General features: G+C 32.7%; 1 protein-coding gene across 18 annotated transcripts in view; it reads right to left on the bottom strand.

The window, feature by feature from the left end:
- LOC105320816 (unconventional myosin-IXb) overlaps positions 1-23,031 on the bottom strand; it is a 51,461-nt gene that overhangs the window by 17,194 nt on the left and 11,236 nt on the right. For 13 of the 18 annotated variants that reach the window (XM_066087411.1, XM_066087416.1, XM_066087403.1 and 10 more), the window contains exons 3-28: positions 21,289-21,383; positions 19,740-19,802; positions 18,519-18,618; positions 17,795-17,895; positions 17,593-17,647; positions 16,976-17,053; positions 15,678-15,767; positions 15,091-15,204; positions 11,161-11,295; positions 10,920-11,041; positions 9,623-9,764; positions 9,296-9,386; positions 9,064-9,165; positions 8,817-8,895; positions 7,058-7,102; positions 6,294-6,467; positions 5,891-5,930; positions 5,699-5,800; positions 4,105-4,185; positions 3,760-3,870; positions 3,413-3,535; positions 3,132-3,281; positions 2,772-2,950; positions 2,291-2,446; positions 1,611-1,784; positions 235-262 (exon numbers count right to left, since the gene is read on the bottom strand). In XM_066087411.1, the coding sequence (XP_065943483.1) occupies positions 235-262; positions 1,611-1,784; positions 2,291-2,446; positions 2,772-2,950; positions 3,132-3,281; positions 3,413-3,535; positions 3,760-3,870; positions 4,105-4,185; positions 5,699-5,800; positions 5,891-5,930; positions 6,294-6,467; positions 7,058-7,102; positions 8,817-8,895; positions 9,064-9,165; positions 9,296-9,386; positions 9,623-9,764; positions 10,920-11,041; positions 11,161-11,295; positions 15,091-15,204; positions 15,678-15,767; positions 16,976-17,053; positions 17,593-17,647; positions 17,795-17,895; positions 18,519-18,618; positions 19,740-19,802; positions 21,289-21,383 (2,730 nt within the window). The remainder of the gene's footprint in view (positions 1-234; positions 263-1,610; positions 1,785-2,290; positions 2,447-2,771; positions 2,951-3,131; positions 3,282-3,412; positions 3,536-3,759; positions 3,871-4,104; positions 4,186-5,698; positions 5,801-5,890; positions 5,931-6,293; positions 6,468-7,057; positions 7,103-8,816; positions 8,896-9,063; positions 9,166-9,295; positions 9,387-9,622; positions 9,765-10,919; positions 11,042-11,160; positions 11,296-15,090; positions 15,205-15,677; positions 15,768-16,975; positions 17,054-17,592; positions 17,648-17,794; positions 17,896-18,518; positions 18,619-19,739; positions 19,803-21,288; positions 21,384-23,031) is intronic. The other 5 variants (XM_066087412.1, XM_066087418.1, XM_066087413.1 and 2 more) reach the window with 4 other exon arrangements.

Below are 23,031 nucleotides of genomic sequence, written 5' to 3'. Positions count from 1 at the left end.
TTGAATTAAGAATATATATAAAAACAAGGGTATGTTATACATGTACATGTAATCAAAAACAATATATATAGTTACATGGGTTTGTATTTCCTCTATAAAGCTACATGTACATTTCACACTTGGAAAGAAATTCTTATTTAAATAACGCTTATAAACCCCATGCTTTTAGAAAATGAAAAAACATGAAGATACAAGTTTAATTGTAGTCATTCAGATTCAAGCATTGTCTCTTACCTGAAAGGATTTTGCAAGATTTGAAACTCTGAAAAATAACAAAAATATTGTATTACTGATTTATCCTATGCATGAAAAGTAACTGAAGGAATTTTAAATTTCAGAAATTTATAAGTTCTTGTCATCAGAAATTTTTTGGACAATGCATGGTTTTTAAACAATATAGTTGATATTAAGACAATATATGATTTTTATACACTTAAAAGCAAACTTATGCAAATCAATGATCTTAGTGTTGGCCTATCAAATTTAAAACAATTCTTTGACAATTAATAAACTGAATCAGTTAGAATCACAATGCAAAATTGATGTTACAATCATTCATATAGCTGAAAAGAATTCTTCAGACATAAAACAACATAGCAAACAAAAAAGCCATTGTTGAAAATATACATATACAAATACTGGTTAAGAACAAAAATTCCAAATTCATTGAATAATGTTAATCTGAAATTTGTTATACCAAAAGATTTTATTACATTGGTATTAATGGAGAAAGAGCCTTGTCCTTTTCTTTTGGATAAAAAAAAATGGATATGGGAGAAGGAGAAGGGGGGGGGGGGGGTGGTCAGATTGTGCATTTGAACAGTTTTTGGATTGAGGTTTGATAAATATTCTTATTGACTCTGGAGTTGGAAAACCACATTCAGGGAGTAATTCATTTGCAATTATCTAGTATGAAGTTTATTCTAAAAATCAAGTTTGGACCAGAAAGGGTCCAAAGGGTCCATTGAATAAATACAAATGCAGCAGCTCTAGCATTTCTAAAGTCTATAACTTTTCCCCCTCATTATACAGTTTTTAAATCAAATGAAATATACCGGTACCGGTTATACAATAAACAATTCATTAAAATTCTTCACAAGTTACTAATATCTACCCCCCCCCCCCCCAAAAAAAAAACAACAAAAAACCTTGTGTACTGTAATTGAAAGTGAGGGTGGACATGAAAGCACAAGCTCTTTCTATCTACAGTGTATGAAGCATGAAAAGTCAACAAACATCAACAAACTCTACAAGGGTTGGTGCAAGGATCAGTGTTAAATAAGGGAACATGACACAACTGAACTAATAAACATTTGCTTAGGAGAATGAGAGTTCAGAAGGTTGTCTGTTTCTTTCTGGTTAAGGAGACAAACCATGAACATTCAAAGCAAACTACATACATGTACACAAACAACACCACTAATAATCTGTTTATAAGAAAACAAAGAAAGTGCTGGGGAAATGAGGTAGCGAATGAAATGAAATGTTGTTGGGTTTATTTCTCTGAAGAAAAATAAAAGTATGACTGAAAACTGAAATGAAAGTGAAAGCAGTGGAACTAACGACCAACTGGGAACCAAGTGCTAGCTCTCTCTGGCTTGGCAGTTTACCTAGAGGTGGAATGAGACTGTTTAAGAAATTCATCATCTGGAAGTTTGATGGTGGGCTGTACCAAAACTACTGTTTGGGGGTTGACAGGACTTGTGTGAGGAGTGGACTTGTCTTTGATCTTGGCGTCCACTGTATCGGATTCGGAATCCTCCACTTCGTGGATTCCACTGCTCCTGGTTTGCAGGTAAAGGATAACAACAAGATGCTAACGTGACTAAGTCTTGCAATTTAAAAGATATGAATTTTGAATATTGGGGTCTTCTAGTTTCATAAGCTTCTCCAAATCAAGCAGAAAAAAGGAAGCAGTTGCTTATTTATTTTGTTTTCAGTGTAATTTTAATTTCTGAATTAAGGATGTTTTTGCTCAATGTATCTCTTTCTTGCAAAAAAAAAAATAGGTACATGATAGAGAGAAAAATCACACATTTAGAGTCAGTCATGCATATCATGTATTGTTAGATGCAAATATCATTTGACTACTGATACATATGTCTATATATACATATATATATATAATGATACACCTCAGACAGGTAAATGGTGTAAAAAAAAAACCCAAGCTTTTGGTGTCATGAATATAAATATTAATAAAATATATGTGTTAACAATGTCCAGTATACAAGAATGTGTCTATCATTAGATGATTGGTGGCTGTGAGGGGGTGGGTTCGATTACTTACTCGGAGTGACGTCGGTCCTCGGATGGGACGTGATCCAGCTCCTCCGTACTGAGTACACCCTCGTCGCTGGTCGTGTCTACCTGCTTCTGACGCTGTCTCTCCTCTTCTTCCTGTTTCCGCCGTCTCTCTAAAGCCTCCTCAATTTGTCCTTTGTACCTGTGTATTGTTTTGAGTTATGTGAGTGTTTGCATTAAATGTAACATCTTGTTGCCCCTTGACAGCTCGTAATGGAGGATATAAATTGCATTAAGCGATTGGTAAATTCTAAACTTCATGATCAAAATTACTGATTTCCACCATTATTCAGTTATGAATATCAAAATCAAGTGCAAGACAAGATATAATAATTTTTTCTCTCATCATCAATACTCTTCATATTAAGATTACTCCCTTAAAAACAGTTAAACAATAAAAACATTCAAGAATAAAAAAGGACTATTTTTCCCCACTTCATGTTTTGTAACTATGAACACAGCCTTACTGTCTGCGTATTCTAGCTCCCTTGTACCAGCTCTGTATAAGTATCACCGCGTTGATGGTAGTGAAGTATTTCCGTCTGGCTTTCCAGCCTCGCACGAAACGCTGAATCGTCACAACCGCCCGCAGTTGTCGGATCAGCTTCTGCTTACGCTGTTTGGCCAGGTACATTCTGATGATAGCCTGAAACACCAAACATTTACATACAAACAGATGGGCAAACTATTGGACATGTTTCTTCAAATCTCCATCATTTTATTTTATTTAATCAAAAGAATCTTTATTTATTTCCCTTCAATTATGTTCTTTTTCTACAAAGGGAATTTTTTTCTATGTAACATTTTTGTATGAAATGTTATTTTACCTGTATTACCACAGTGCTACTACGCAGGGAAACAAAATGCCTGCGCTCCAGAATAGTTTTAAACCAGCGCTGGATTCTTACTACACGCAACATGATAGCTGAATGGAGGGACTCATCCAGGAAAATTTTTTCAGATTCTCGGAGGAAAACCTGGTGAAAGAAACCAACATAATGGAAAAATTCTGTTTAAAGAAACATTTTTTCCCCAAAATTGTCATTCTTTAATACTGTGTTCTTGTAAAATGTCATTTACAGAATCTTAAAGAGTAATGTCCCCTTACCTTTGTAATACCAATCTGGTAATTATCCTTATTTAAGTTCATGGATTCTAGAAACGTGGTTACATCTTCCTTCGAACTCAGGAGACCCTTTGGTAGAATGATCTTGTAAAGCTGAATAAATTCCTGGAAAAAAGGCAAAGAAATAAACATTAAAATGTATATACATGTACCTGAGCTTTCACACGTTTTAAGTCATCACTTAACAACTCACAAGCTGTTGAAAATTCATCCAGAAAAACATGTGTTAACAAGGATGTTTGTTTTACATTGATTTGTGTGTCAAGTGAATGCTGAAATATATACATCCATGGTACCAGAACTGTGTTTGAATTTGTGATTTTAATTACCTCAAAAGTGAGCCTATAGTTGTAGCCCGATTGTCGTATTTTGACGGTGGCCAGCATTCCAGTGTATCTCAGCTGCCTAAGGACTAGCACATCATCAAAGGTACAGGGAAGCTACAATGCAATGGACAACACTTTGTAAAATCTTGTATCTAATTTTTCCCCCCATACATTTCACTATCATTGCATTAAAAATAGGACATGTATTGATTACTTCAATATTTTGCAAACTTCATATCAAGGATATTTAGTTTTGGTCCCAAACAAGAAACGAAAGCAAAGTTGCAGATAACCTCTTGCCAACTTGCACTTTGTTTCCATTATAAAAATTAAAAAAAAAAAAGATACCTTGTCAGCATTGGACTTAATACATCTGATGAAAAATGGATTTGCCTGTTGTAGTGTAGCCATTAACTTTGACAACGACCACTGTAAAAATAAAAGTAAATAAAATAAATCTTGCTGGAATGTTTCTATACTGAATCAGCATTGGTAGATATTTTCTAGATCATATCATTTATATTATTAAATGCGCTAACTGCTTAAGATGGGCCCCTATTGATAGTTCTGTATACACTGTATTGAAAATAGGTAATTATCATTACTGGTTTTAAAAGCACATACTTATTGTACAGACCTTTGATTTACAATATTGCTTTAGAGGATGACCAATGTGTAATATTTTGCACGTCTATAAGGTTTTAAATGCTTTCAAATAACATATTTCTCACGTCTCACACAGTTCTTATAAAAATACTAAATTAAATCTTATCACGGGGGTACCTCTTAAAAATAAAGACTATAATTCAAATAATTCTCTTGAAAAATCTTGGAAGAATAATTAATTTATGCCACTTTCCCATGGTCAAGTTGATTAAAGCTGCTTGGTCCGATTTTATATCAAATTTTATACATGCTTTTAAATGATGGCTATGCTTAGTATATGTATAATAATAGACATTGCAGTTGTTTTCCCAATCAATTAAGCCAAATTTCAATGAAAAAAAAATACGTACAAAATTTGCTAACAAAACAAACGACATTAAAAGGTACGGCGTTATTTCGCCTCATGTTAAATTTCACCCCTGATGACGAGACGGGTATGGTTGTAATACGAATTTGACATCGCTTCAAATAAAGGTCGAAATGGTCGGACAAATGATCAGACAAATTACAAATAAACATGTGTACGTTTTGTTCGCCAATATCTCTAAAGTCTGCTTTCTTTACAATCGATGCATAGCATGCGGGTTGAATAACCCCAATCATTCGGGTGACGAAACCATGCGGTTTCCTTTTCTAAACATTCCCGGGATGCATTTTGGTTTGTTTTTTCGTTTGCCCAAAGAGAAATTATTTCTAATTACTTTGAATATTTCTAACTTTGAAAGGAGATTGATTCTGCTGGTGTAAATAGGAAAAAGTCTATAAATTTCTAAGATAAATGATTTGTATGAACAAAATTTTGATACTGTAATTACGAAAAAATCGGACCAAGCAGCTTTAAGTGACGTAGGGGGTATACATGTTTTCAAACTTGTAGAAACTGAAAATAAGCATGTGAACAACATTTTTTTCTTCTTTATTTGGTATTCTTTCCCTACAAAATGTCTCTTTTATCAATAATGAAGACATTTTGTAGGGAAAGAATAAAAAGGCCAACTGTAATCTGTTTCTCACATAATAATTGATCTTGAAATATATATCAATTTAAAACCTGTTTCACTTAAAATATATATCAAAAATGGCAAACGTTTAATGTAGCTACTTGGGATTACACCAGAGGTGCTCTGAGGGAAATCTAATGCAGCAGGTGAATAGTTCACCATGGGCAAATAGCAGAAAAACTATTTCAGAGTTAAATAAAATAGCATGTTTATTTGTTGTAATTCTAAATAGAAAATATTTACAGATCGAGGTATAATAAAACAGGATGACTTACCTGAAACTGTGCACTGACACTAGCAGGTTGCTTTTTGGAAGTGAATCTGTTACACATGGTACGACTAGCTATGGCTTTCAGAGTCTTGATATCCCTCAGCATCTATAAAAAAAAAAAAAATTCAAAATTCACAAAAAGTATTCATAGCACCGAGTAAATGCTTTTTCATAACATGGCATTGCATGAACTTACAGTTGGAGGTCTTGGCTTTGGTCGGAATGATTTGTTTTTCCTGAAACAAAAGAAGATACACCACAGATCTATCAAATGTAATATATCTATGTACATTTATGACAGACCAATAAAAAATATATAAAAAACCATAGAACAATTAGAAGGGAAACAATTAAATCCAAAGTTCAAACTGTGCAAAGAAAATGAATTGTACTTTTGATTACATTTAAATGGATTGATAGATCTTATATGCTAATATTTCATAATATTTCATAAACTTTTTTTTTTTTTAGCTTTACATGGCAACATCCTCATAATTGATTATCATGTTCAGAGAGAGAAAAAAAGAAGCAAAAAATAGGACATAAAGAAAAAAGTTAAAAAAGAGTCATGCAAGATGCTGACATGCAAAGAAACATACAACATAACGAATTTGGCTCTTCTGTAAATCCGCATTTCCTCATCAGACATGTGGACTTCACTAGGACTGCGCTGAAGGTCCAAGAAAACCTCTTCGTCGGGGAGACCACTGTCATCCATGTCGGGGAGGATGTGTACAGGTGTGTACACCGGATGCCCTCGCTTGTGTTGACTACTGCAGGGAAATCAGGAGGAGAGAACTCTATATACATATATATGACCATGCAAGGGAAGCGACAATAAGCAGATCTATATCTAGCTACAATAAAGCTACGATTACAACGCATAAAAAATTTCAAGAGGTAAGGAAATAACTGAGCAGAAATGTACACATGTTTACACACACATACAAAATAGATAAAACTACACAACCATGCAACCAAAATGTAAGAGAATTTTACTTTGATCTTTTATTTTTATCAATTCACTCGAAATTCATTTCAGGATTTAAAACCTTTGGAAAGATTATAAACCAACTGATTTTGACATTATTCTACATTTTAAAGAAGTTAAAAATGGTCAGGAGAATTTTTTTGATTTCAATTACTGAACAAAAAATAAAATCAAAAACAAAATTAAAAAAATAGAAAAATAAAAATGAGAATAAAATTCATTGTGAAAAAATAAAACAAAATTTCTAAACTTAGTTTTAGTTTTCTGTTGTTTTTTTTAAAATGTTTTTTTTGGTTAAAAAGAGATTCACGCCATTCAGCAAGCCCACACTTAAGACAGAAAAAATATTCTCAGGCTTCCTTCCACACTTACTGAATGGAGCGTATCAGTTTCATGGTACTGGCTATAGTGTAGAATCTGTGGTTTGACAATAACATAAAAGATGGAGGCGCCATGAAATTACACGCAACTTAAAAAATCAGGACAAAGAACTACAAATCAAAGCCAATGTTGGGACATATTGATCAAGCAACAGTGTAATATCAGAAATGGATACCAATTCTCCAACCCTCCAACCTCCACCCTCAATTTCTGCTTGAACTTTGACATTCTTATATAAATAAGGAACTATGTATATTATTTGAAATAATACTGAATTGAAAACACATATAAGATAAGGTACATGTACACTGTAAACATATTACATTTAGCGGTGTATACTTTTTAGCGTATTTAGCGGAAAGCCGCTTCTGCTAAATCAAGTTCATCGCTAAATGCCAGAAATATGTAAATCAAATCCACTCTAACTTGTGGAAAAGATCGTTTTTCGCCTCATATTGTACAAGCTTATTTTAATTCTTTTGTATCTTATCTTGGGCAAGAGGTCAATCTATTAATTTTTATATTTCTTCTAAACTCATTTCAAATTAAACTTAGTTAAGTTTGACGTCTTGAATTATACATGAAGATTCTGATTTTAAACAGAAAGAAAGCCATTTTCTAAGGGGGTTTTTAGCTTGTAAATGTTACATAAAAATTATTGGAGTTTTCCTTATTCTTTTAACTTCCAATCCTATACCAGTAAAAGTAATATTTTTTAGAAAACAAATTAGCATACATTATTATGTGTAACCTCAGTGTTCCAGATACCAAAAGTTGTTAACTAGTACATGTATTATAAAAATTCAATTTTTTCCCTCTTGCTAAATCCACAAACTTTTCTTCAGATTTATTTTAAGGGAAAATTGCCATCTCATTATACTTGCAAAGATATCAATTATAAAATAACATACCGGGTAATCAAATATATAAAACAACAGATCTATTTATAGGAACATACATGTAAAAGTAACAGATAACAGTTATATTTGAGTAGAAGAAATGTACATACTGGCATACTTAAAAGACAAGAGGAGGTCAAAGGTCAAAGGTTATGTTTAGGGATGGGACGATCCACCGATGCACCGGTGCATCGCGGTATTTATTTTGACGATATTTGGATCGATACATTTACCATTAATACAACGATACCTTACCGAACTTTTTTTATTTTTCAAAAATATCCGAGCTTCATATATCGGCTATTTTTAGTCCGCGTGCCTAATATGAAAGTACAAAGATGGCGTAAAACCTCGTAAAGTTGTCAAAACTGTTAGGAAGCTAAATATGGAGTGTGGAAAACTTTTGGAGTACTTGTTTATGAAAAACTAGTGTACACGAGACTAAAGTCATTTGTAAATTGTGCAACGCTCATTATGAATATAACAAAATAACATTGGACATGCGGTAATACATCGGCAGGTTGAATAAATTTCAAACTTTTATTCATGTTTTCATTTAATTGCAATGTATCGTGATATGTATCGTATCGCATCTCATGTATCGTGATATGTACCGAATCGGCTCAGTACAGTATCGTCCCAGCCCTAGTTATGTTTGCTGCCCAAAGCAACCAGTTGAGAATAACTTGAGACAAATAATTGATAATAAAAATAAAATAAACTACTGAAAACTTCCTTGTATATACCAGCGGTGTACATGTAGATTTACATTTCTTCCTTGTATGTACCAGCGGTATACAGGTAGATTTACATAGGTCACCAGACAAGGAAATACCGTAAACATGACTTACTTCAGTAGGTTTTCCCCCGCCACTAGATTAAAGTCAAAGGAGTTCTTCCTATTTTGTTTCTGCACTTCTTTCTTTACTCCTGAACAAAACCAAACACAAATATTCTTTATCTTAAAAACTAATCTAATAAATTCCAGACTACCACTGGTAATGTAACATATATGGGTTATTAAAAGTTTAATCCCAAATTAAAATTTTTGTGTTTATATGAAATGATAGACAAAAGATATCAGCGATGACTACATACCCCCATTGCTTCTGTAACTTCGTCCTGCTGCTATGAAAGCGAAAACACTTTTGACTAGAGTTTTTATGATGGACCATCTTAGTACTGCAACTGGGTCCAAACCTGCAACAAAAGTGTAAATTACAGGCACAGTTTCACGAAAAACATGTCAATCATACAGGTGAAAAAGGATGTAAAAGAGTACGACTTCGATGAAAAGTCAAGAGGGAATGGCTGATTTAGTCGGTCTCACCCATGAGTTCCCTGAGAAAGGATAAATTGCTGCTCTTTAAGACTCCGACGATATCTGGCCGAACCTGATCCACATTCTTCTCTCGGAAATCCTGTTCAATTTTTAGATTTTAGCTTAAATTGTCTTTTGAAGTTTTATTGGAAAAAAAACAAACGTTTTCAATGGAAGCTAATTTATGACTAATACAATGTAGTTCATAATGATGTAAAATTAACAGTCTTTCAAAAGGTCTTCTGAATGACTCAAGGAAAATAGATCGAGCCTGGCTAGACAATGCATTCAATAACACATGTTTATTGCAAGAAATGAAACTATGTCAATTCTTACCTTGATCTGATATTTGACTTTGCCTGCATAATGTAAAACAGCAAACGCTTCTTCTCTGACGTTTGGCACTTGGTAGTATGTTTTGCCTTTGTGATGATGGTTGAATTTGGAGAGCAGCGTTTCATTTGTAGCACCAGGAAAACTGAAATAAGTGATTAACACCTGCAATATGCCACGTGAATACAATACATAATGACTGTTTATGAAGATAGCAATACTGTTTCATCATTATTCGTTGACCACCACTTTTTGTGAATTTTGTTATTAAACTATCAATAAAATCAAATATCATATTTCTGGAAAAGATTTTATTAAGAGATTTTATGGACCATTGTCCAAAAATTTATGTATCTCTGAAACTGTCATTTTTACAAAAATTTTGAAAATTAATGCCGACAAATATTAATGAAACCACAGCAGCAAATCTTAAAGAAGAGGTATTTCCTGGCATTAATCAATTGATATGTACATCAGATCATTGTCTAATCCATCTTGATAATCCAATTTGATTAAAAATACTGATAAACAGCCAACCCTCCAACCCCCAAACCAAGCCTCTCTCTTTAATAGTCAGGCTCAGTTTTGGACTAAAGAACTATATATGATAAGAGTTAAATTTGGCCCCCCATAATTCGCCATTTTTTAAATGTTTCGGGTACAATAAAATGTTAACTAGTTTTTTAGAAGAGTTGATATAAATTATATTTTTCATCTATTTATTTGATTTATTTGCACTCACTGGCAGTATATGACGTCAGAAGTGACGCCATTTCTATAATTCAATCAAAATCAGCCAAAAATTGACATTTTTCTTATCTATTTATGAATGGGAAATATAGAGCGCATGCTTGAACAAGGAAAATTTTTTTGTCACTTATTAGTCTTGGCTAGATACATCTCTGATTAAAATATTTTATTTGTTCAAGAATGCGCTCTATTTTTTCGGAAGGAAAAACTGCGTGAAAGCAAGCTGTTTTACGCTAAAAATGCAAAAATGGCGGGAAAAGGTTGTCTTTACAATGTCATATTTCTAAATTGTGGGCACTTGAACCAAAATGAATATTATGTAAACATATCACATACATATCTGTGCTAAGAAAACAAAGAATGATAGTAAAATGATGATGTTCATTTTAGGGGGCCATTTTAGGCCCTTATCATATATAGTCCTTTATATTCATGTCAAGACACTAAAACCTGCGATCTTCTACACTCTAAATGCTCTATCACAAAGCTTGCTTCAAACACATTTCAAATGCACAGAAGCCTGTATTTCATTGCGCGGCAGTACACCTACTTGCACTCTTCATCCAACAGACTAAAGAGTCCATCAGGCCTCTTTGAGAAGAGCTCCAGACAACCGGTGTTGTCTATAAACTCGATGTTCTTCCATTGAATCCCCTCCTTTTTGTACTCTTCCTGCAATTAGAAATACCCAAATTTACAGAAACAAAAAATATACATCATAAAATCAAGTTAGCTTCAAACTTTGAAAACTTATATGAAATGAATGTGAATGAATTACACATGGTACTTACTTGTTCAAATTTAAAAATGTGTTGATTAAAATAATACTGTAGATGCTCATTTGCATAATTTATGCAAAACTGCTCAAAGCTGTTTTTGCTGAAATCCTCGAATCCAAATATGTCTAGAACACCTATTGAATTTCCCTGCAAATATATGAATAAAAAATGGGATTAAAAGTACATCATATTATAATGTCTCACAATTTATTTTATGTTCATAAATACAACCAAATACTTCTTTATCTTACTCAAAATGCCATCCAATAAACTCAACGTTATTACATGGAAAACTTAAACTCACACAAACATCAAAGTACTGAGAGTACTCAAATGCACACATGTTAATCACATGCTTCTATAATTTGGAATGATTTAAAAAAAATAATAACCTGTAAAATATGAAGTTTAAATACCTATCTCCTTGGCCTTCTTATCATCACTGAACCCAATTCTTTACCCAACAGATTTATGATTTAAATTAACAATTATTTTTCATTTTCAGAAAATTAATTTTCATCATGCTATTTTGTAGATGATGACAAAAAATGGTCATCTAGGTTTTTTCATTGGATGCTACTGATCTCTTAGAAGACCACAATGTATATCAATATTGGTTGTCAATGATTTTTATTTGATTGCATCAATATAATCATCATCATCATTGTATAATGATAAAACAAATTCTTTATGTGCTTATCCTGCATAAGAAAGCATAAAAATCTAATTTGTTACTAAAAAAGGTTTCTAAAGGTTTTGTAAATTCATGCGAAAAATTCTGCAATCCTTTCTGATGTACAATAATGAACTAAATGACTTTATATACTTGTAAAATATATACCTCATGCTAAAATTTTAAGGCATTCTTTGTTTTTATATACATAGTTTAATATTACAATTACAGATATGCAGTCACATGATGTCATTTCACTTTAGATTTCCAAGCCAATGGCTGCTGATATCTCTGGCTTAGTGGGAAAACACAAACAAAATGAAAAAGGCCATTAGAAAATTGTACAGTGTGACCACCACACCAATTGATTCTTTTCATTTGTATGGGCAAGTTGAGTGAAAAATACCTTTGCCCAACTATACACATGTACTGATAACTGTGACAGATGTCAACGGGAAAAAACAGACATAGTTTCTGTCTCAACTGCTCATCATCTACCACTGGCTAAATTAAGACTAACACTATCTCATACCAATAAAAAATACACTTTTTTCGTGCTTTTAGTACATACTTTTTTATTAATACTTTTTTGTACTCCATCAAACAGGTCCTCAGATCTAAATACCTAAACAATTTTTTGTAATTTACTTGCACTTAAAACTTTTCCACTCTGGTTTTTGTACTGTTTTGGATTTTTTTAGCATACTTTTTTGTGCTTATGTTGGACTTTCTTCTTCACAGTGTGAATTTTCTGAACTTTTCTTGGAATTTTTCACTTCATTATTTTCCGCTCCGTTTTAACTTTGTTATTTTTCAGCATACTTTTTTATATTACATTTGTCTATACTATACTCTTTATTATAGTATTGGATGAAAAACAATGTATGTAAGTGTGTTAATGCAGGGATTAGATTCTAATTTTTTTCCATCTCCATACCTTATGGTCAAGTCACAATATTCATATTAAGTTTCTAGAAATTCATCACAATACTTTGGAAATTAAAAAAAAATATTTTTCTGCAGCTAAATATTTTTAGTTAATAATTTATGGTAAGTATGGGTAACCTGATCTCATATGCACACTATTGCAACCTGTGATGAACAAAATGTAATGAACAAAAATATTTCTTTCCATACGAGGCAACATCCAAAAACGAACATAAATTTTTCATATTTCTCATGGGGATATGATTGGAAAATGCCACATTAAAATTAATAAGATCAATATCAAAACTTTTCATCTCGGATTCCAATGCTTTGAAATGTCTATTGGGTCAACAACTGCACATGCAACTTGACCTCTGAAACTTTTGCCAACCTACTTGTCATTGGCAGCTTCATGCATGGTATAAAAACAAAACACATTGCTCAACTTACCACAGTAAACAGATCCTGGACAACAAAATTCATAACCTCACTGATTGATCGACAAAAGTCAGCACTAAAATTGACATACCCTAACACATGGGTGTATAAATTGTATTCATGTGCAACATTAATAATTCATACCATATTGAGCAACTTTTTTTGCATGCAATTGTTTGCTCTTTTTTCTTAATGCTATAGTGACAAGCAAGCGAAAGATTTCTGCTCCGGGGAATTTGACCACCAAACAATAGATTTTAGCTTTATGACCAGACCAAAACAGAAAACTGGACCTATTTATAGTTCTGTTGGTAAAGGTGGCCATTAAACTAAGACAAGAAATCCTATACAGTGGGTTGATATATGTACCAATGGCCAAGATCTTTTCTTTCCTAGAACTAGATGACCATGACCTTTGACCTTGACATAATTATCTTCAAAGTAGTACATTTTTTATGTATGTCTGTGTAGATATATACAGTTGTTACAGACATTTAAATACAGTAATGGAGATGTAAAAATCTATCGCAAATTTCTAATCAGAATTTTAAAAATATATAATTTTGTCGCTGTAAAGTTTGAAGTGTGTTTATTAATTCTAGAGAGAATTTGAATACTAGAAAATATGCTAATAGATCATTTTTAGAAGTTCAAATGATCAATACCAATACATAAAATATATTGGTTTGCAATTAATTTGATTCAGTCAAAGAGGTTTTATATAAAAACACAAAATTTTCAGTTGAAACAAGCCAGAGAGAGTACTTATCATTAACCTCAGTGTTAGCTTTTTTCAGTCACAGCATTTATCTACTAGTTTTGACCAAGCTTATTAAAGTTCAACTTTTTACTACCATATATCATCATATTATTAAACATTGATCTCATGATTCATATTGGAAAATACAGCTATGAATTGCTATTTCAGAAATAATTGCCTAATATTCATTATAACTGTCTTATCAATTTTCAATTACCTCCCTCAGTGGATCTTGATGACTCAATGCATCATTGTCATTAGCTAACTGAATATATCTTCTTCTTACTAATAAATTTGTATTTTTCAGATTTCCATTACCATTGCAAATGTAAAAGTCCATCACACAGAAAAACCAAATATGGTGATATGTGCTCTAAAAGATATCAGCTGATTAGCACTTCCTATGGTTTTGTATAATTGTTCTTATACATGTAATGTCAACTGCACCTCTGTATACATCTTATACCTAGTGCAATCTAGAAACCACTGCGAAATCATTTATTTATTTTTAATTTTTTTTTTTTTTTGGGGGGGGGGGGGGTGTTGAGGGGCAATTTTCATGGATTGACAGCTATTTATCATTGAAATCTTATGGATCAACTCTTGAATATGAACCAGGATCAAAGATCCAAATTGGATACTTGGTTGAGGATTAGAATTCATGGGCAATGGGTTCCTAAAGATATCTACGAAAAAGAGTCCCCGTGACTATGATTGACTCTACAGTAATCACAACAGATTTTCATTCCTGTGCAATGCAGATGCTCAATATTTCATGTGCTATTGACAACATTTGGCATTTGCAGATTCCTACAGATATTCCACAGATCTGTTATGCAATGGTGGTGATATCAGAATAAGTTATATTGCAAAGATAAAAAGCAGCTATCTTTATATGAAGGTCTAAAAGTGGCTTTTTTTTAAAAAAGGAAACCATGAAATGAACTGGACACAAAATAGTTATGATAAAAAAATTTTTTTACACTGGCTTAATAGCAGAAGCCACATACCAGTACTATTTTTGTTGGAGCCTAAATTGAAAATTTGGAAAAGATTAAAATAAAAAATCAAGGTTATTGCTCAGAGACATAAAATACTGAAACAAATGAAAACCCCAGAAAAATCTAGATCCTCCCCTAATTACCTGATGATCACTGTTGTGTCTCTTGGCCAACAGTGCTTGATTCACTTTGAGGACGATCCAATCAAACAGAGCCCCATACAGACATTTGGCCATGGCATCACGAGTGGCTATAGCCTGAAAAAACCAGCAGATAATATGTTACCGCCTTACACCTAAAGTTGTTTCAAAGCTGCATTCAGTATCAGTTCAACATTAACAGAAAGAGACCCTATGGGCATTTTTTTTTAATTAACATTTATTCATTGTATTTTCATAAACAATTTTAAGATATATACAGGTTTTACAATGAATTTTTTTTTCCCTTTCACCACCCATTCATACATGTACACACATTCACATCAGTAAAGTAATATGCTTTAAAATTTACACAGGTAAATGGAATAACTTAATCAATTACTGCTCTTGATACTAAAAAAAAAATATATATAATATATAACACTACTAGTTTTTTCAAAGGTATTTTTCCAGAGCGACCACTGGTTATCAAAAATTAACTATTTTGAATTGTGTATTGCTATACACCTTTCAATATAATATTTCATTCTTAAATGACTAAGAAGGCCACACAAGAGACCCTATGGACTTACATCATGCATTTTGTAGTTCATAACCACTGTCTCGTCACCGGCAGTTGCTCTTTTCTGGGTTAAGGCTTCTACTAGGGTCTTCTCCTTCACCTGGTAAAAAAAAATAAAGATAACAGCATCACTTCACTATATTAGTACTTGCTTTTCATTAAGCAATCTTCTCGCAAAAATACTTTGAAAAAATTACCATCATCGACAATGCTTGAGCAAATTCACTGCTTTAGAACTGAAATTATAACGACTGACCACAAAGGTCATAGCTTCCAAAGAGACAGGTGATAATGATTTTGTTATTTAGAATCATTGCTCATGTCCGTGGGTTATAAAGTGTCAACCATGTTCTGGATTGCACTACTTTTTACAGCTAAAGTCTATCCATTAAGGAGGCTGAGTGGTCAACAAATTAACAGCCAGTTCTACCTTAAACTTTGAAATATGATATGACTGGCCAAAAACTAACCATTTTAACATTTTGTAAGGAAAAATATATTTAAACTTTGATCATTTTCTTCAATCACAGCTCTTCTTCTTCTTCAGGAGATTAAAATAATCTAAAAATGGACACGACCATTAAGCCCTCTTAACTCATTTATATCATGTACAGGTCCCTATCATACTCTTTCCAGTTATTTGGTCAAAATATGAAATCTTAATCAAGTGGGATATGACCAATGCTTAATTTGCATTCAGAGACCAAAAAAAAAACAAAATCAAAGTTTAAACCTCATTAAATTACAAGATTGAGAAATGTGGTAAATAATGTAAATGTATTTGAAAAGGCTATGATGAAGTTGTTAATTGGTAACATGTAGACTAATATGTTGTGTGGTTAAACAGGGTTGTCTCTAAAAATTGAAGTAGAAGGAAGAAATAAAAATGTAGAAGGGGAGTCTGGGGGTCTTGCTTATTGCTACATTGTGTTTGAAACGCAATAATAGCCGGGTAATTAAGGCATTATTGGTGGGGGAATCCCCCGCTCCCAGGGTCTTAGAGACAACCCCGAGTGGTTGTTAACTACAAACATATCTACTTTAAACAAACAAATCTTGAATGTGACTTTTTATCATAATAGATCACTCCCCCCCCCCCCACCCCTCAAAGAAGGGCAAAAACAGTTTTAAAAAACAAAGAAAAACAATACATGTATTGAAAACGACAAAAGGAAAAAGTACATTAAAAAAAAAAAATTCACATTTTGAGGAATTTGGGAATCAGGCAACAAACAGAAGTGAATCAGTATTAAGGATCCCATCTCTCTGATTTAGGGGCGTCATAACAGAGACCTGTGTTATGCTTACCTTGAGAATGCCAGAGATGATCTGTATGACCTCTTGGTTTTTGATGGTGACACTGTCGTCATGATGTTGGTCTCCCTTCTGTAATTAGAACAAAAACAAATCAGGTATTCTAACTTCTACAAAAACCTGCTCAACATATTACATCGTAAGATAATCAATAACCCTCGTCTTCATATTGAGGACATCCATCTTGTTTTGTATTCATCTAGGAGGAAGTACGTAATTGCAAACTTTATGAAATAGTTAGCAAATTCAACATCTAGCTATGAAAGTAAAAAACAGGAAAAATCAATTAACAGTCTGCACACATAATAAAACCATCCAAAAACAGCTAAATACCAATTATGGTCTACATTCATGAAATGTAGACCATTTTTATGCTCCCGTACAAATGTAAATTACTTTCAAAACATGGTTAATATGGTCACAGATATAATCAATTCACAAATAGAGGAATTTTTTGGGTTTCTTGTATCATTCCCAACAACTTATACAATAATAACTAGTAACCCATAGCTGATTATGAGATATTAAAATAGTTTACTGTACATTAGAATTAGAAGCATCTTTTAAAGTGAATGTTGACTTTTTGAAAAATTTAAGAAGACTTCATTTACCTTTTTGAATTCCACATTCCCTAGAAGCAAAACTGCAGACATCACAGAGAATATCCTACAAAAATAAATTATCATTTAAAATTAAAAACTTTTCAGAGCATCTGTCTTCAAATAAATGACCAAAGCATATATCAGGGACTCTCTCTCTCTCCTCTTTGTCTGTCTGTCTGTGTCTGTCTCTCTCTCTTTAAAATTAAGTTACCTTTTTTGTGTTACACTTGAGAAGCCCACCATTTCCATGGACTGCTTGAGACGAGCAAACTCATGAGCCTCATCTTCTCCCTCCAGTGTATAGCACCCACTCTGTCAAAACACCAAATCATCTACTTATAGTGTTAATAATCATACTTTAGTGTGTACTATACTGGGCAGAAATTGCTGCTTTTTTTCAGTAAGATAGAGCAGATTTAATTTAGCCCAATTCTGAATGCCTAAATTTATACATACATGTATATACATGCAATATCATTTGCTTATTTTTAGTGATGTTCTTGATTTAGTGTAATTTAACTGCGTTCCAAAAATATTTGCATCAGTGGTCTCATTTTTGCACCATTCTTAATGGTGTGAAAATGTGAACTTAATGTCCATTGTAAACTGCAAGTTACTTCTCTTTAACCATTATTATGTTAAATCAAATTTACTGGTAATTGAAATTTTTTTTACTACTATGATTTGGCAAAAATAACCCACAGGAAAAATTAACTTTGTACAGTATTTCAATAAGTATTCAATTATGTATTCCATCTCAACTTTCATGCGTAAAATGCATTTAAAATAATGAGCTACTTATCCATCTTTTTTATTCGTTTTACCGGTATCTGTTACAAGTATTCATCGCAGAAGCATGTGTGTAATTATAGAATTAAACACCTTATTAAAAGATGGTATTGAATTTTTTTACTGCAAGAACCCCATGTTGGTACCTGTCTAAGGTAGTAATATTCTTCAGGTTTACACAGATGTAATGCATCTCTTTCCTGTCCATCAGCCCCAGCCAGCAGATAGTAAAACACATGGTAATTCCTGCACACAACAAATAAAATGAATAGATAATAGAAGTTTTTTATGTTGGTATTACTTAATAAATGAATTACAACAATTCAAAAATTTGTAGATTGAAGACACTTTAATACCCTCCCCCCCCCAAAAAAAAAATTTAATCAGTCAAAACACAGAAGATTAATTCAATTTATGTACAGAATCTATAAAAATTATGACACGGTGCTAGACTTTGATGGAATCTGCCTTTCCTTGGCAGAAAAACAAACTTGCATGAACAAAAATGCTAATATACTAGATAATCTTTTATAAAATAATCAATCCTTTCAAGTTTTGATAGAATTCCAATGTCTTCTCTTCCTACAAAATTTGCAACACAAAACGGACAAAAATGTTGATATCTTTTAAACTAGCACATTTTGAAAAGTTGTTCACCAAAATTTATACTATTAACATTCTGATATGATCCAGAATCTTAAACTTATGTGTGTTTAATTCAAGACACTTGCCAAAAATAATTTTAAGAAATTGCAGAAAAATGTTTTATCTCCCTCAATATCAAACCAGTCTTTCCTCAACAATTAACTCGCACATATGGACTTGTTTCAACTTAAAGTACATTCAGTAAAAAAATAAATAATCCTCAACTCTCAAATTATCATATACTATGTAAATGTGGATATTTTGCAATTATATTTGTAAATTTCCCTTTTGAGTTATTTCAAAATTTTATTAATATACTTGTATTCATATCAAAAATTGCCAAAAAAAAAGAAAAAAAAGATTCCACACTTCAACATATTTTTATGTATCTACCAGATGTTAAAGTTCACAGCTATGCAGACACTGACTATATCTATAGAGTCTGAGATTGCATGGTAACCATCAATAGCAAGAGACTGTTAATATTCAATAATTCAATTTGTTTATCCTAGTAACACTGATCATGCAGTGACCAATGCATATGCCAAACACAAAATCAAATTACTGTTTCAAGTACATATAAGTCAATGTAAGGACACACTGCATATTGCTCGATCTTAATCAATGACTTCTAAACGGGCAGCCTCAGTTGGAGACATGACCATCATATATTATTTCTATCATTAGAATTAAGTTATTACTGTCTATTATCACAGGCATACCTTTCATTTTTGGCTTGTGACACAATTCTGGATTTCTCGAGTAAATATTTCTCCACAATTGCACTGAAAAAAATAATATAGACATAATTTGCATTATTGGTAAAATAGTTGCTTACACATAAATTATCCATTAAAACAAAACCAGATTATTCTACTTTATCCAAAAAGGATACTCATTATACATTCATGAGCTTCAAATCTGTTCTTTCAAATTTCACATTTATTGCATTACAGAGGCAGAAAAAACTGCATCTATCATCCATACACCAGCACACACTTACATTCCAGTGGTATAACTACTGTAAAATGACCTTGGTGGTTTTTGGCCCACAGATAGGTATATGCCAGTTTATACAACAATATAGGTGTTATACTGTTGTCAATGGACCCAGTGAAACAAATTAACACATATACAATTTACAGTGAAAACAGTGCAAATTTAAAACTTCCTGCTCTGTGCAATGTATTTAAAATGTGTAAAACAAAAAAAAATTCAGCTCAATATCATTTTTTTCATAAGTTTTTATGATATTTTGTAACTCTTAATACTTTTTAAGTAAATTGTACTAAGATTCCTCGATAATTTGTAGTGTTTAATAGTACTTTTTAAGTATATTGTACTAAAATTCCTTGATACTCAGGGTGTGTCTACATGTATACCGGTATATCTATTGTATGTATCTATTTCCCAGTAGTATATCTAGGCGAATCAAGTTACACAATTTTGCTGCCAGCAAAGCATACTTCATAATAAAATTTTTTAAACTATGTCTTGGAGTTGAGCAAAAATGCAAAATTTAGTTCATTGCTTTTTCCTTATCTCAAATGGTAGTGATAGCTTTTATTTACTGATAGTATAAAAACCAGTGAGATTAACAGTGGTGTGAAATAAACATATCAGAATTTATCATTATGAATCGAAGTATACAGTTGTACTTTTGCTATAAACATTTTGCAAAATCATCACAGCAACTTATCATAAGTAGGTGTACATACGATCAATTTCCGTTTGGTGGGGATGTCATTTCAGGGATCAGGTTTTAATACAATTATTTTTTGGGAGGAAGGGGGCTTATTCATCATGGTAGTGGGGATACCCAAAAATTCATTCTAAAGTTGATCTTTCCAAGCAGATGAAACTTCACAATCCATTTACTTTTTAGCTCTTGAAGACTCGAAGTACCCTATAATTGTTATACCCATGTAATGAGCTTCAATGCCAACCTGCTGAATTTAAGCTTTATTTTAAATAAAATATTGGGCTGAGGTTTACAAGAGAACTAACAACCAAATTAATGAATGCTAATTAATCATCTACTAATCAACGATTTATTCTTATGACTGAAAAATATAATTATGGGAATTGAAATATTTGTAAACAAATAGTTTTATGCCAATTTTGTTCTTTTAAGATCATTTTACGAGGCTGTAAATATTTACAACTTTGTCGTAAGTTCTTTTGGAAAATGCAGCCCTGCACTACAACTTGAAGCACTGGTAGTTGAACAAGCTTAATTTGAGCTACGATACACTATAAAGAATTTCTTACCCATGGACCATTCCATTTTCTTTGTAGTTGACCTGGATGAACTTTCCAAACCTACTGGAATTATCATTGTGAACTGTTTTGGCATTTCCAAAGGCCTACAAAAGATCAAATAACAAAAGATGAGAGGAGTTTCTCCATTATGAAATATGATTGAACAAATGCTTGCCAATTTTCTATTGTGAAAAATCTTACCAAAAATTTGTGTGCAAATTCATATTAATTAGCCATTACAGACACAATATGACATTTCTAATACATGTTTTGTACATTGTACAATATTAATACATTTGATTTGAAAACTCTTTTTCTCCCTTTACATCTGAATTGAGGACCTACAAATACAGAGACTTCTTTTCTGACTGTCAATAAAACCGATCTCTGATTTTATGTCTAACATTGTCTAAACTACAAGGTGTGAACATTGCATTCGATCTAGACACGAGTCAATGACCCTGAAATGTTTCAACCTGCAAATGATGAGATAGATTCCCAGTATTGTTACACAGTTAAACCTGTCTAACCAACATGTTCTAGCTAGATCCAATGATTGTCAGAATCAATATACAGTCAAACCTCATTACCTCACACTCAACAAATTTGAGAAACAGACAGTCAAGATCACAGTTCGAGGTAAAATAGTACATACATGTATAATGAAACAGTGGCTGGGAACCTCCAACTCACTTCAAATGTGTTTTTGTCAAGAAACATATTCTGGATATTGATGCTCAATAATACTACAATGTTTTTCTACAGTCACTATACATAAATACTGCTATGGATAAAAAGAGAATCTGCTTTAATGCACGTTTTCAAATGTACGTTGCATGAACCGTCTCAATAAAGGTGTACCCACAGTGCAACAGGAAGCTGACAGAGTGACCGTCACACTGACACTGGACAGCAGTAGGACCACCAGTCCACAGGCATCCCTCCACACTACCAGCAGCTCACCCACAGGCTCTAAGGCACTACACTCCTCTCCCTCCACTGTGTAAAACTCATCTCCTGAACAAGCCATTTTCACTTCCAAGACATGACTGTTACTTTACAAAAGATTTTATACACAGTCATATAATTTACAATATTTTGAAAATCTTCAGTCATATTAGCAAGTTCATTAGAAAAACAGAATTCAGAAAATGTTTTTCTTCATCAAAAAAGCAAAGACAACCTCTGGTAAAAACACATCAATTTTCCAACATTGAAATACTGGTCCAAGGGATATTATATCTTTTCATTACATTCCATAACATTTTCCAGAACATACGGTCCGAATCGACTGCATGACCAAAAAATAACCTGAGAGGGTTACAATTACAAGGAAGACAAATTTGATCATTTCGGGACATGAGGCCCCTAATCAGCATCAAGTTGACACACTGCAGCCTGGGGGAGCCAAGATTATCAATAACAAAGGTCGGCTAGGGACATTATAACTCATAGCAAGGTGTCAACTGACAGCAATACACAACAGCAGAGCTGTGTTATCGCACCTCATAAACTGCATGCTACTAGCAGCAGGTGCCCCAGGGGTACAGAGGTCAGTCACAGGGGGCAGGCCATTGCTCACATCAATATATAAACCATTGACCTTTCAAAATATTTCACTATGGCTGGGGTCAAATTCCTGGCATCTTTCAACGGTCACATAAGTATTATGTGTAGAGTAATCTAGTCAATGATTTACATACCGGTACTAAGAATTACCACTCCAGAGTAGCACTAATTTAATACTAGTAT

Source organism: Magallana gigas, chromosome 6 (assembly GCF_963853765.1).
Source record: "Magallana gigas chromosome 6, xbMagGiga1.1, whole genome shotgun sequence".
NCBI classification, from domain to species: Eukaryota; Metazoa; Mollusca; class Bivalvia; order Ostreida; family Ostreidae; genus Magallana; species Magallana gigas.
The sequence above is the reverse complement of the archived record's forward strand: the minus strand, read 5'-3'. Positions and strand labels throughout refer to the sequence as shown.